Raw genomic sequence first — 15,618 nt, forward strand, 5'->3', positions numbered from 1 at the left:
CTCACCACAAGAGGGATGTTGTTAGAGATACAGACAAATGCATTATGTACAAAGCAGAGAAAATGTACTATGGATGCTAGTCAAGAAAACTGGTTTCATCAAACTGTTTTTAAAGTCTGAGACAGAAAGCAGATTGGGAGAGCTGCTCTCATTTATGGAGAGGCCATCTTAACAAGACAGCATTATGCATCTGACAGCATAGCTTAAAAGGAGAGAAAAACACTGGCCAGGGCTTCAGCTTTACAAACCTCATAGCCTGCTGCAGTGACTCACTTCCTCCAACCAGGCCACACTTACTCCAATAAGGCCTAATTCTTACACTGCCACTAGTGCCTGATGAGTTTTGGGGAGCCATTTTTACTCAGACTAACACTTTTAAAAGATTTGTATCCCTACCCATTTTAAAGTCTGTTTGACTAGCATACAAGAAATGGGTTTTTTTGCTGGCATTTTCATACACATATATTATGATACTGGGTCCTCTTCATCCCTCTCTACCCTTCCACTCCCCATTCTTGTTAGTCTCTGTCCTCCCTCCAGATACTTACCCCTCAGCGTTCATATGCTCAGTTACTTTACTGTTCCCTCCTTACTCCTCCTTAGACCTCTTCTTCCTCATGTTCCTCTTTCTGCATATATACACACATAAACACACAGTTCAACCTAGATTTCACATGATAGAACACATGCCTTCCTTATTTCACTTAACATAATTATCCATTTTCCTATAAAGACATAATCTCATTCTTTTTACAACTAAATAAAATTCTGCTGTATATCTTTACTACACTAGTTCTATATCTTGCCTTTGTGAATAGTTCAACAGTAACCATGGATGTGCAAGTATTTCTGTAGTATATCCAATTGCCATATGTTTAGGCGTGGTATACTTGGTCATTTGGCAGTTCTGTTTTTGGTATTTTGAAGAATTTACACACTGACCTCCATAGTGGCTACACAACGTTATATTTTCACCAGCTCTAAATAAGGGTTTCTCTCTGCACAGTTCCTCATCAGTATTTGTTGTCTTTTGTTTTCTTTGCATGTGTTTGTGCATGCATGGCCCCTACAGAGGTCAGAAAAGGTCATTGGTTCCTCTGGACCCACTTATAGATTGTTGTGAGCTACCATGTGAGTTGGGAACCAAACCCAGGTCCTCTGTTCTTAACTGCTGAGCCATCTCTCCAGCCCTTGATGTAGTTTTAATTTGTATTTTCCTAATGACTAAGGATTTTGAACACTTTTTCAAATATTTCTTAGTCACTTGTATTTCTTTAAGAATTGTCTTATCTATTTAGGTCATTAACATATTTGTTGATTGAATGGTTTTGGTATTTTAGTATTTAATTTTGGAGGGTTGTGTATATATTTATATTGTAGATATTGCTCCCTTGTCAGATTCTCACTTGTGTTGTATGCTGTCTGTTCATTCATGGTGTTTGCTTCCTTGGTTTAAGCTTTTAATGTCAGGTGATGCCATTTGTCAGTCGTGAAGGTTGGTCTCTGAACTATTGGAGTTCCTTTCAGTTATTTCCCATCCCCATATATTGAAGTGTTTTGCCCTCTAACACTAAGGTATTTATTTGATCTATTTTTGAATTGATTGATTTGTGTGTGTGTGTGTGTGTGTGTGTGTGTGTGTGTGTGTGTGTGTGTGTATGTGGTGTAGGCCAGAGATTGATGTTAGGTTTCTTCTGCTATCAGTCTCTACCTTATTTTTGTGACAATCTTTTCAGTAAACCTGAAGCTCATTCACTTGGTTAGACCGGCTAGATAGCAACCTCTAAGGATCTAAATTAAGACCCTTAAACATAGAGGTAAAGTATTTGACCCATTGAGCAATTTCGTAGGTCCCTTGTTTCATGATTTCACATATGTCTGTCCAGTTTTTCTAGCACCATTTGAAGAGGATTTGTTTTTCTAATTTATGTTGTTGACACGTCAAAGATCAGGTGATCTTATGTGAGGGTAGGAGGTGTTGCTTTGGGGTCTTCTGTTTTAACCCATTGGTCTAGTGTTTTTTTTTTATGGTTACTTGGTACCCTGGTGTTTCTTACTGTGTGTCTGTACCATAGTTTGAGGTCAGAGATTGTGATACCTATTGTTGTTCTTTCTGTTTATAATTGTTTTGACTATTTAAGGTGTTTTGTGCTTCCATATAATTTTAAGATTTTTTTTTTAATTTCATGAAGAACATCATTAGGATTTTGATGAGCATTGCATTGTCTCTGTAAATTGCTTTCAGTTATATAATCAATTTCTTTTTAGAAATTTATTCACTTTATATTATATATGAGTGTTGCCTGTGTGTATGTCTGTGCAGTGCTTGTGTGCCTTGTTCCTTGGAGGTCAGAAGAGGCTATCAGATCCCCTAGAACTGGAATTACTGATGGTTGTGAACTACCATGTGAGTGTTGGGAATTGAACCTGAGTCCTCTGGAAGAGGAACAAGTATTTCTTTTTTAAAATTAATTTTATTTATATGCTTTATATCCTGATCACAGCTTCCCCTCACTCCTTTCTTCCTAGTCCCTCTCTCCTACCCCCTCCCTTATCCACACCTCCTCCCTTTCTCAGAAAATGGGAGACCTCCCAAGGATATCAGTCTGCCTTGGCATATCAAGTTGCCTATGACAAGGCACATCTTCTATTGTGGCTAGACAAGGCAGCCAGTTAGGGGAAAGGGATCCAAGGGCAGGTAACAGAGTCAGAGACAGCCCCTGCTCCTGCTGCTAGGAGTCCCACATGAAGACCAAGTATTCTTAACAGCTGAGCCATCTTCTAGTTCCTTGATTATATCATCGTTTTCACAGTATTGATCTGCCAGTCCATGATTATGGGTGGTCTTCCCATCTTCCAGTGTCACCTTTAATTCTTTCTTTGATGTTTCAGATTTTAATTGTTAAAGTTTTTCACTGCATTGGAATTACCTCCTTCCCCCGGGTTGTTTTTTTATTAAGCAGTTGTGAAAAGAAATTTGTTTTAAACTCCACTGATTCCTTTCTTGGCAAGTGCCTTTACTAAACACACAGCCATCTTTTTATATCTATGTTCATCAAGAAAATTATATATATATATATATATATACACACACACACAAATATATACACACACACATATATATAATTTGTTATATATATGTATGTATGTGTGTGTATATATATATATATATACATATATATATATAAAATGAATATTTTGCCTGCATGATGTCTTCACCATGTGTGTCCCTGATCCCTGTGGAGATCAGAATAGGACATTAGATCCCCTGTGAGCCACTGTATGGGTGCTGGGAATCAAACCCAGGTCCTTTGCAAGAGCAGCCAGTGCTCTTAATCTCTAAGCCATCTCTTCACCTCAGTATTTGTTGTTGTTACATGTATGTATGTGTGTGTGTGTGTGTGTGTGTGTGTGTGTGTGTGTGTGTGTATTGTTCACTTTATTATTATGTAGTTGTCTAGTTGCCTGCTTTATCTCTTTTGACTTTTGGGTTGAAATGTTCTTTATCTTACAGTGAGTCTCCTTTCTTGCCATAACCTAGAGTCATCTGAGAAGAAAGTCTCAATTAAGGGATTTCCCAGATCAGATTGGCCTCTGGGCATGTCTATAGGGCGTTGTTTTGATTGGTAATTGATATAGCAGGTTCTAGCCCACCGTGGACAAACAGCATACCCTAGTCAAGTGGTCCTGGACTATATAGTATAAGAAAGCTAGTTAAGTATGAGCCTGTGAACAAGCTAGCAAGCAGTATCCTCCTTCCATGGCTTCCGCCTTGGGTTCCTTCTCTGCTTGAGTTCTTTCCTTTACCTCCCTTATTCGTGGTCTATAACTTGAAAACTGAAATAAACTCTTCGCTCCCCCAAATGTGGTCAGAGTGTTTTATTACAGCAACAGAAAGGAAACTACAGTGAGACATCAGAATAGCTATGGCAGCTTGTTTTCAGCTTTCATTTGCTTTATACATTGATTTCTATCCTTTAGCTTACTCTGTATCTTTGTTAGTGAGATGTGTTTCTTACAGACAACAGGTAGTTAGATCTTATTCTTGTTTGATTTAATAAACTAGACTATGTAAGCCATTCACATATGTTCACACACATATATAAACTACATACATAATAAATTAAAATACATATATAATATCTAATTATCTATATCTAATACATATAGAAAGGGCTTTAATACCAGTTTCATTTTCTGAAAGGAAAGATGTTAAATATATTTAATTTTTTTTAACAAAAATTTGATGGTGAACAAGATATTTGACAGTAAAACTTACTAAAGTCGACTTTAATTATCATCATTGACAATTTACGAGTTGTCAGACAGATGCATATATTGATTTCTTTCTCTCAGAATTGATGTGCTGTGTTTGTAGTTTTTCATCATTCTTATTATTTCAGATGCTTCTCTCAGACTTTTCTCATCATCATATTGAAATGGCATGTACTCTGCTGGAGACCTGCGGACGATTTCTTTTTAGATCTCCAGAATCACACCTGAGGACCAGTGTGCTTTTGGTAAGGGCTTGCAGATCCTGGTAAGCTGTTGAGGGTCTTGATTTACTTCAAGGATTAAAAGTATTTTTTTTTTAAAGTATTAATCATTATTGGCTGTCTTTCTCTGCCATCAGAGTACAAGCATTTCTGCCTAACCTAGAGAATCCTGCACAAATGAACTGTCATACTGGAGAGCCATAGGAATTTTTTTTTTACCTTCCCAGTTAGTTCAAAGAATTACTAATGAGCTGGCAACAAGCTCAGTGGGTGTGCAAGCCTGGCAACCTGAGCTTAATTCCAGAACCCACACAAAGGTGGACGAAGAGAACCAACTCCATAAAGTTGCCAGTGGCCAACACATGTACTGTGACACACATGCATACAAATACACATTTACATGTGTATATATATATGCATATACTAATAATACGTTTTTTTATTAAGGAAAAATGAAGTCGTCACTCTGAGACAGGTTTCTCTGTGTAGCCTTTGCTCTCCTAGACTTGGTTTGTAGACCAGGCTGGCCTTGAACTCACAGCGATCTGCCTGCCTCTGCCTCCCAAGTGCTGGGATTAAAGGCGTGCACCACCACTGCCTGGTCTTATGAGGTTATTCCTTAAAAACAGCCAACTTAGTCAAATGAGTAGGTACTTGGTACTCACAGGTGTGTATATCTTTGTTTTTGCTATGTCACTACCTATTTTTAATATGTACATAAAATATAATCTAAAAATTATAAAATCAAGTTTTATAATAAAAAGTTATAAAATGGGTTTAGGAAGATAGCATAGTGGTTAAGATCTTACACAGTGCTTGCTCGTGCGCTCTCTCTCTCTCTCTCTCTCTCTCTCTCTCTCTCTCTATTATGTATACAGTGTTCTGTCTGCATATAGACCTGCAGGCCAGAAGAGGGCACCAGATCTCATTATAGATGGTTGTGAGCCACCATGTAGTTGCTGGGAATTGAACTCATGACCTTTGGAAGAGTAGTCAGCGCTCTTAACCTCTGAACCACCTCTCCAGCCCTTGTACAGCTGTTAAAGAGAGCCTAAGTTTCGTTCCTGGTACATATTTTAGGTGACTCACAGCTCCTATAACTCCAGCTACAGGAGATTTGCCACCTTCTTCTGGCCTCCACAGGCACAGCACATATGCACATGTATATAAACCCATATACACATAATTTAAAAATAGATTTTTTAACTTAGAGAAAAATAATAAAATATAATCTTAAAATTTTAATTTGGAAGATAAATTATTTAGCTGATTAGGATATTGAAATGGCCATCATTGTTTCATTTATTGGTGATATCTAAGCATCTGCTTATAGACTTCTGTGTAAAGAGAAAGAGAACGTGTATAGAAGGAATTACTGAGTGAGAGACAGGTCTGTTTTATGAACCTCTGGGCACTATAATTGTGTCAGTGCCCCTTCTCCAGTTATTTAGAGAATACTAGTTAAATAGATTGTGCAATCAAACCCACTACCTATGTCTTGTTGTGAGGTTTTATCTATCTTATAGTCTAGTTTTGAGGCTGAATAGTTTGCTGGTGAGGTTTGAAATGAAGTCTGTGTTTGTTTGTTTGATTTCTGGGCAGAAACTTCTTGTGATGGTCATCAAATGAAACCAAAACACACTCATTCTAGGATTCTCTATCCCTAGCTTAACTTCTTTCCTCAGTGGTAAGATTCAAGGCTATCAATAAAATGGGGAAATCACTTAACTTCTGAGGATGTAAACTGCTGTGCTACTACAATTTTTTAGAACGTATTAGTTCGTGACTGCTTGACCTTAGGTTGTACCCCATAAAGTATTCAAAGAGTACTGCTACAAATGTGATTTGATTTATAACTATGCAAGCCTGTATTCACCCTAAGAAGCACAAGGCTCAAATGTGTAAGTGAAATTAAGGAATAAGAATCAAATAAAAGTGCAACTCTGAGCTGTTTTGTGCATAACGGATAATAATTCCTTCTCAGAGTTGATGCCATCCAGTATTACACCATTTAATCTGGAGTATCTTTACAGACAAGGAAACTGTTAGCCCTCAAGGCCTTAAAACTTACTGTTGCTCAGCTTCAGCTTAGAGTGTGACTGAAAAGGTCATCATCATCAGACTTTTTAGCCTCTACATTGTTGCTTTTCAGAGCAGGTAAGTGTTTTTACTGCATGAATTGTGGGATGTTTTGACTAATCTAGACATTTTCTTTTAGGAGCAAATGATGAGAAAGAAGCAGGCAATGCATCTTGATGCACGATATGTTACAATGGTAGAGAATGCGTATTATTACTGCAACCCACCTCCAGCTGAAAAGACAGTCAGAAAGAAGCGTCCTCCTCTTCAGGAGTATGTCCGCAAACTTTTGTACAAAGATCTCTCTAAGGTCACTACAGAGAAGGTAAAATCAGAATCAGGTCATCGAGTAATAGTTACCCTAGGTTTGTGATGGTGCTGCACCTCGTACATTGTAGGGCAGGTAGGGGTAGATCTGGGTTCTATTATGAATGATTTTGTTCAAGTCATCCTAAGAAGGAATTCATGGGATGGATGCTACAGAATATTTGAGACATGTATTTTGTATTTTTAAAAACTTTATCATTATAATGCTTCATTTTTAAATTTAATTGTTATGCTATACATTTATAAAACTTTAATATATAGTTCTTTTGTCTTTGGTGTTTGCAGGGGAATTGGAGATAGCCAGGGACTTGTGCATGCTAGGCAGGTAACAGGTTCATGATTGCTCTGAAATTTCATAATTTTAGATATCTTTCTATTTCTGGAGAGGATGACAACAGGATGACTTTTTTAGAAGGCTAGGAACCACTGACTTATCTTAATTATTGTGGTATCCTTGTTAAAACTTCATTTCACATATTGGACAGAATGTTTCCCTGTTAGCATTATAAGTTGCCCTTAGAGTACAGAGCTTCTTTGTGCTTATGAATAGTTCTGGATTGTTAAGGAGTGACATTGCACCTTTGAGAACTGGACCTGTTTTCAGAGATGTTTAAAGTAGTTTTAGAATGGGGTAGAAGTTTGGGAAGCACTGAAAGCTTCCATAGTGATGAAGTGATGACATTTCCAGTGAAAGTGATAAGGAGAGCATGCTTAGTACTTGAAAGATGGTTCTAGGGAGCAGGTAGACATAAAAGGACTGCTTCACAATCTACCAATGGTATATATTTTCTCCCATACCAAACGTGGAAAGAATCTGTCTTCAGGGAGAGCTTGTTTAACTTGTTTAACTGATTAACTTGTTTGCAAGAAATTTTGAATTAGTAAAACTTGCACAGAGCATTTTTTTTTCTGATCACTTCAATGTGGACTGCACATATTTTAACTGTTTGATCCTAAGTGTGAACTAGGAAATAAGTGTAAGTTTATTATTTCCATTTTATACACAAGGAAACTGAGGTTGTCCTTTCTCTTAAGTGACTTAAAACATTTGTGTACGTGTGTGTGTATACATGTTTGTGTGTGTGCATGTAGTACTATGCATGTAGAGGACAAAATGTTATTGTCAGTCAGGTGTTTTCTCTTGCTAAACCAAGAACTCACAAATTCAGCTTTTCTCGTTGGCCAGCAAACTTCAGAGAGCCTCCAGCATTGGAATTGCAGGAGTGGCTTTTTCATGTTGGCTTTAGGGTATCAAACTCAGGCCCTCGTTGCACATGAAGCACTCTGTAGCTAAGCCACATCCCCAACTTGATTTAAAAAATTTTTTTTAGTTACCATATAGTCTCATTATGGCTTTTTCATACATATTGTGTCATTATACGTATTCCTACTCCTACCCTTCCCCATACCCCCTCCTCTGGCTGCTCCTCTTCTGCCCTCCTCTGTTAGTCCTCTCTTCTGATTTCATAGCTCAAATATTCATTTGCCCTCTCTTTTTCTACCTTTCCCCTTCATCTATATCTCTTTGTTCCCCAAGTTTTCTCTATACTTTATATTCTATTAAGGTTTACACACATACATAAATTTACATTTAGAGACCACATGAGAGAAGAGAACATGTGATACATATCTGAGTATGATTTATCTTGCTTAACATAATGATCTGTAGCTCATACCTATTTTGATACAAATCTCATAATTTCATTTTTCTTTACAGCTGAATAAGATTCCATTGTTTACTACATTTTCTTTATCCATCCTCTGTTGGTGGATATCTTTATTGATTTCTATAAATTAACTACTTTAAAAAGTCTACCAGTAAACATGGATGTTCAGGTATCTTTGTGGTACAGTGATGAGAATACTTTAGATATATACCCAGAAGTGATATAGTTGGTCGTATGGTATGTTTTTTTTTTGTTTTTTTGTTTGTTTGTTTGTTTGTTTGAAGAATATCCACACTGACTTGCAAAGTAACTATACTACTTAATATTCTCACCAGTTGTGATAAGGTTTCTATCTTTCCATATCCTCCTCCTCCTCTATCACCTCCGCCTGTTCCTCCTCTTCTTTCCTCATCTTCTCTTTTTTCCTTTTCTTTTTGCCTCCTCCTCTTCTTCCTCATCCCGGCCCCCCTTCTCCTCCTTCTTCCTTCTTCTCTCTCCTTCTTTGCTTCTAGACAAGAGTCTCTCTCCATTGCCCTGGCTGTCCTGGAACTCATTACATAAGCCAGGCTTGCCTTGATTTCACAGATCCACCTGCTTCTGCCTTCTGAGTGGTATTAAAGGTATGTCACTACCTTTTCCTGCATTCTTTTTTTTAGTATTATCTATACAATGTTTTGCCTACATGTACACCTGCATACCAGAAGAGGGCATCGGATCTCATTATAGATTGTTGTGAGCCACTGTGTGGTTGCTGGGAATTGAACTCAGGACCTTTGGAAGGACAGGTGGTGCTCTTAACCTCTGAGCCATCTCTCCAGCCCCCTTCCTACAGTCTTACCGGAGTTTGGTGTTGTTTTCTTGATAATAGCTATTATGATTGTGGTGACATGAACTCTAGTTTTTCTTCAATGACTTAGGATTTTGGACAGTTCTTTTTTCTTTTCTTTTTTTAAATTATTATTATGTATACAGCACTCTGCCTGCATGTACACCTGCAGGCCAGAAGAGGGCATCAGATCGCATTATAGATGGTTGTGAGTCGCCATGTGGTTGCTGGGAATTGAACTCAGGACCTCTGGAGGAACAGTCATTGCTCTTAACCTCTGAGCCATCTCTCCAGCCCTTTGGATAGTTTTTCACATATTTATTACTATTTGCATTTCTCTGTTAATTCATTTACTCATTAGAAGATTGTTAGTATTTAACTGAACAATAATACTTTATTTCCATTCTCTATAGCTCTCTGGTGATTTTTTTTTTCTGTGAAGAAGCTTTTGGATTTCATATCAATGCCTTTATTAAGTTGGGAGATTATTTCTTAGGCAGATGTAGTTCTTTCAAGAGGCCTATCCTGTGACTATGTGTTGATGTGTTTCCTCTGTTGTCCTTTGGTATTTTCCGTATATTGGGTCTTTCATCAAGGCCTTTAATCCATTTTGAGTTGAATTTTTTTTTTTCTGAAGGGAGAGGGTAGGTCTAGTTTTATCCTTTCCCTTGTGAATATCCAGTTTTGTAGTACAACTTGCTTAAGAGGCTGTCTTGTTTGGTTTTGCTCTCTAATGTATGTTTTTGTCAAAGATTAGGTGGCTATGATTGTGCAGTTTATTTCTAGGACATCCATTTTGTTCCATTGGTCTGAATTTTGGTTTATTTGTTAGAAATTGATTTTTTTTTAAGTGTCAAATAATGTACACTAATTTTTTTCAGTCCTTGACTTTTCTTTCAGTGAGCTTAGTCTTTGACTATATACTGTTAGTTAATTTCTTATTACATTTTAAATATTTTTATGCGTATATGTGCCATGTAATTAATTGTCTACTGAACCATCTGATCATCTCTCTTCTTTAAGACTCAAATACTGTTAGGATTTTTTGAAAATTATAGAAAGGACTAGAGAATAATGATAATTAATTTTCATAATTAATAAATCTCATTTTACCTCTGTGAAACATGAAAACTGATAAATACCCACCAAAATATTTCAAATTTTAAAATTTCTATGCCTCTGTACAATAATAGGACTAAAGTACCTGAATTATTATATATGCGTCTCTTAATAATTTGAACAACATTTTCTTCATGTAGGTTTTGAGACAGATGCGGAAGTTGCCCTGGCAGGACCAAGAAGTAAAAGACTATGTTATTTGTTGTATGATAAATATCTGGAATGTGAAATACAACAGTATTCACTGTGTAGCCAATCTCCTAGCAGGACTCGTGCTCTACCAGGAGGATGTTGGGATCCACGTGGTGGATGGAGTACTCGAAGATATTCGATTGGGAATGGAGGTAACAGATTTCCTTTATCGTTATCCAGCTAGAGTTTATGGAGAACATAGTCTTTAAATCTTTCTATTGAATAAAAATAATTTTAGCTTGGCATGCCTTTAATCTTAGCACTCAGGAGGAAGAGGCAGGCAGATTTAAGTTTCAGACCAGCCTGATCTACAGAGCAAATTCCAGGATACCGAGAAACCCTGTCTCAAAACAACAACAACAACTACAATACTTCCTTTCTTGTATTATTAAATAATTTGCTGCTTCTTGGGAGTAAAGTAACTTGTGTATTTCCTGCTGCAACCTCAGACAACCACTAGTAATATTTTTTACTCTTTTTTTTTTAAGGTCTTTTAAGTTTATTTTATCAGATTATACTAAATTTTTATTATTTCTAGCTTATTATTCAGACTCAACTTAGAGGAATCTATAGCCTTATTAATTATAAAAGTTTGATAATTATAGAAATTTTTAAAGAACTTTTTTCCTAATGTAAGTCAACATAACTAGCTAGCTACTTTGTGTTTCTTGATTCTAGGTTACAATGAAAATAGGTTGAGTGGGCTGATACATTGTAACTTTTTAGGAAAAACTCATTTAAAGATAGTTTACTATTCAACTTAATAGCTAACATGTTCCTTTTATTAAGGCATTTTAAAGATAACGATTACCTAGAACATGACAGGACTCTTAGGTGTGGCCACATCATTAGAAAAGGAGTAAGGAAACTATCATTTCTCTGACAGATGTTCTTTGAATTGTTGGTCCTTTTTAGTTAGAATTAACACTTCCAGTTACATTGCTACTTTCACTGAAAACCTGCGGGGTGTTTTTTGTTTTGTTTTTCAGGTTAATCAACCTAAATTTAACCAGAGGCGTATCAGTAGTGCCAAGTTCTTAGGAGAACTTTATAATTACAGAATGGTGGAGTCCGCTGTTATTTTCAGAACTCTTTATTCTTTTACTTCATTTGGTGTCAACCCTGACGGCTCTCCAAGTTCCCTGGACCCTCCTGAGCATCTGTTCAGAATTAGACTAGTGTGCACTATTTTGGATACCTGTGGCCAGTACTTTGACAGAGGTTCCAGTAAACGAAAACTTGACTGCTTCCTTGTATATTTTCAGGTATGTAAGCACAATAAACAATTTGGTATCACTGAATTTATATACAACAGAATTTTAGCAAAGAAATGATGTATAGTTTATATATGTTTACACCTAGGTTGCATTTATTGTAGAGACCTTAAATTGTGTGGTAGATTCATACACAAACACACTCTAGTGTTTTGCAGCATTTGTCACTTAATAATTGGTTGCTAATTTTGAAAATTATATAGATTATGAGTTTGGCACAATAATTAATAGATTGTACTATTTGATACAGTAACTCTTTAATTAAAGTAACCTTTAAAAACCTTTGTTTTGGGTTTTTGTTTTTGTTTTTTGGGTGTGTCTCCAAGTAGCCCCAGCTGACCTTGAATTTATGACCCTCCTGCCCCAGCTTCCCAAGTGCTGGGATCATAGATACGCACACTGCCACACCAGCAACTCGCAACCTGATAACAAGTTGGTTTTGGATATGTCCAAATGCTTGTTTCTAAAAGATTCAATTTAATCTACGTAGTCTTCTGTTAACTTGCCTATTTAGAGAAATAACAGTACACATCAACATTTATAATGTAGAAAGCAAATGTATTTATTAGTAAACTCTTGGGTTGTGCTTTTCACATTTATTTTTATTTATTGCATAGTTTGTGATTTAGAATAGTTATGAGGTAAATTAAATTTAGTACACATATAGGGATAATCATAAAACTTCTATAAGATTTGTATCACAAAAGTTAACTTGCAGGTTGATTGCATGTACCTCAATCATTAATTATTCCCTGTAAAATACAACATAATAAATGCTAGTTAGAAAGACAGCGCATCACCAGGTACTTAAGATGTTGCTGATTAAAATAGCAATAGTATTTGATTCTACACACCCACAGTTGTTAGCAATTCACCTCTTGAGAAAAAAGTTTAGCGTCAGAAATGCATCCACTTGGTAGCCGGAATTGACCTGGGAGTAAATAATGTTGGGCATTTCATTTTAACTTTCTCATATTCCTATACCTACTGCCTTATTTTATAAATTTATGAGTAAGAAATGAGGAAAGGAGTTGGCAAGTTTGAGGGTCAAAGTCCCTGTTATATGTAAGGCCTGTCTTAAACTAGAGATATATGTTAAATACCTGAGTTTTGCTCCAAAGCGTATTAATATCCAAAATAGAATCTCTTTGAGAAGAAAATCCTATTTGATACCTGCTATTTCCAGCCTCAGAGAAAAGAGACACTCAGAAATACCCAAGACCAAAAATCGACAAAGGTGTTTCCCCAAGTTAGTTTGACAGAAAAGTGTGGCAGAAATATGTCTAGGGACTGGGGGTTTGAAATGAGTTAGGATTCAGCAGTGAGGTTACTGTGTTCTGCCGAGAATACAGAATGGCAGTCACTAGGATAGAGCACAGGCTAGGCTTTAGGAGGCAGTAAAAAGGATCAGCTGGAAAATGCTGAACTTCTGAGTGCATGTGTATTCCCTGGAGAACCTACACTTCTATAAAGTCTTTTGCTGAGGTCTATGTCACAAAGTGGAGAGGATAATTGAGGACCCTAGAAGAATGCATGTTTATGCTGGTAAATATATATTTAAATTTAAATATTTAAAATTATAATTAACATAGTACAATATATAAAAAAATATGTGCTTAGGTTGTGCTACTTGTTAGTATATACTGGGAATTAGAACAAGAGCAGAATAGAATGAGGGGACATACCAGTATAGAAGGAAAATATCTATATAGTACCATGTACATGGTAGCTGTTTAGTAAAAGTTCATAATTTTTGTATTTTTCAAAAAGTTTAATCCTTGCCAGGTGTGGTGGCACACTCCTTTAGTCCCAGCACCTGGGAGGCAGAGGTAGGCAGAGCTCTGTGAGTTTGAGGCTGGATAGCTAGGGCTGTTACACAGAGAAACCCTGTCTTGGAAAACACACACACACAGCTTCATCCTCAAATACTTTAATAGACAATTGTTTTTTTTTTTTTTTTTCATTGAAGCAACTAACATAGGAAAAATAATATCAATTTATCAAAACTGAGGCATCAAATCTGCTTTAGGTTAAATGTGCCTACTTTGTGTTAAGCTGAAAGTGTATTCAACATTTTGTTTATACTTTTTCCATTTTTTTAAACTTATGACAGCCAAAATAAAACATATTTAGACTAAAGTCAACAACTGGCTCAAAAATTATATAGATTAGAGGAAATAATTGGAATTAGGGTCATTGCTATTGGCAATTAATAAAGATTACATTTTTCTTGTTCAACCTTTTAACTTAGTTATTATATCTAGGTGACATCACAATATGACTTACTATTTTAAATTTTTGTTACTAATTTCTTAAAGCTAAATTTATTTTTCATTTGTTGTCAGCGTTATGTTTGGTGGAAGAAAAGTTTGGAGGTTTGGACAAAAGACCATCCATTTCCTATTGATATAGATTACATGATCAGTGATACACTAGAACTGCTAAGACCAAAGATCAAACTCTGTAATTCTCTGGAAGAATCCATCAGGCAGGTCCAAGACTTGGAACGAGAATTCTTAATAAAACTAGGTAAGCAATTCATTACAGAGAGAAAATGAAGGGGATTTGGTCAGATCGTCTCTAGAATCTGTTTTATAATGTTTGCAGTCAGAGTTTCACATTTGCATACTTTTGTGTCTTTGATGTTGAGACCTCTGTGCCCTGGGTGGTTTCACTAAGTGATCTCAAATGGAAATGCAGCAGTCAAGCATGATTTAAAGTGAGTGATAGTGAAGGAAAAGTACAGTCTTTTCAACTCCTTAATTTTAGATCTGGTTTCTGAGCAAACGTTTGGGTGAAAGTGTCTCATATAAATAGCATATTTTCAGTTGGTGTTATTCCTGAGAACACAGACTTTAGGCTGTAGAAATTTTTAGAAATTTGGAACAACTTTACTATTTTTCAGATCTTATTCATTAGTAGAGTTGGCTCTCCTGGGTCTAGAGAAAATATGGTGCTAGAAGATTATCTGTACATTTTCTTTATCCTTCTGAGATGCCTACAGAATACTTAACCTTTGAACGTCACTCCCTATGGAGCATAGCAGTTTACTTGTTTTGTCAACAGGTAACAAGTACAAGGTCTAGTCATACCAACCTAGTCTGTTTTACTATAGTGTTTTTTTTTTTTTCTTTTCTTTCTTTTTTGTTTTTATTTTTTGAGACAGAGTTTTCTTTGTGTAGCCTTGGCTGTCCTGGATTCGCTTTGTAGACCAGGCTGCCCAAGAACTCACACACATCCACCTGCCTCTGCCTCCCAAGTGCTGGGATTAAATGCATGCACCACCACACCTAGCCTTACTGTAGTATTTTCAGAGTTATCTTTTCAGAGTCAGTAAAGTTACTTAATCTCTCATGAACACCGTATTCATGCAAATCTTTACCTTCAGTTACACTCAGGCTATCACTCTATCGTGTTGCATGTCTGAAGAACTAGTTTAAAGTGAAAGCATAAGTGATAGTCCCCTCTCCACCTGGGCCTCCAGATACTGGTATGCTTTCTATCTCCAAGGTAAATCCTCATTTAGAAAATATGCTTGTGCTTGTCTGATTTTTCAAATCCCTACATTGATTGTGCAAGTACTGACTTGTCCTGCTACTTACCTCACAAAGACTTAGGGTGAGTCTTAGCTTTTCAAC

At 36.4% G+C, this 15,618-nt stretch overlaps 1 protein-coding gene across 1 annotated transcript in view; it reads left to right on the forward strand.

Moving 5' to 3' along the window:
- The window catches only part of Upf2 (UPF2 regulator of nonsense mediated mRNA decay), a 103,129-nt gene that overhangs the window by 64,603 nt on the left and 22,908 nt on the right, over window positions 1–15,618 (forward strand). The window contains exons 11-15 of the mRNA XM_051151359.1: window positions 4,404–4,520; window positions 6,715–6,900; window positions 10,655–10,858; window positions 11,696–11,971; window positions 14,326–14,509. Of these exons, the coding sequence (XP_051007316.1) occupies window positions 4,404–4,520; window positions 6,715–6,900; window positions 10,655–10,858; window positions 11,696–11,971; window positions 14,326–14,509 (967 nt within the window). The remainder of the gene's footprint in view (window positions 1–4,403; window positions 4,521–6,714; window positions 6,901–10,654; window positions 10,859–11,695; window positions 11,972–14,325; window positions 14,510–15,618) is intronic.

This window comes from Acomys russatus, chromosome 9 (genome assembly GCF_903995435.1).
Source record: "Acomys russatus chromosome 9, mAcoRus1.1, whole genome shotgun sequence".
In the NCBI taxonomy this organism is placed as follows: Eukaryota; Metazoa; Chordata; class Mammalia; order Rodentia; family Muridae; genus Acomys; species Acomys russatus.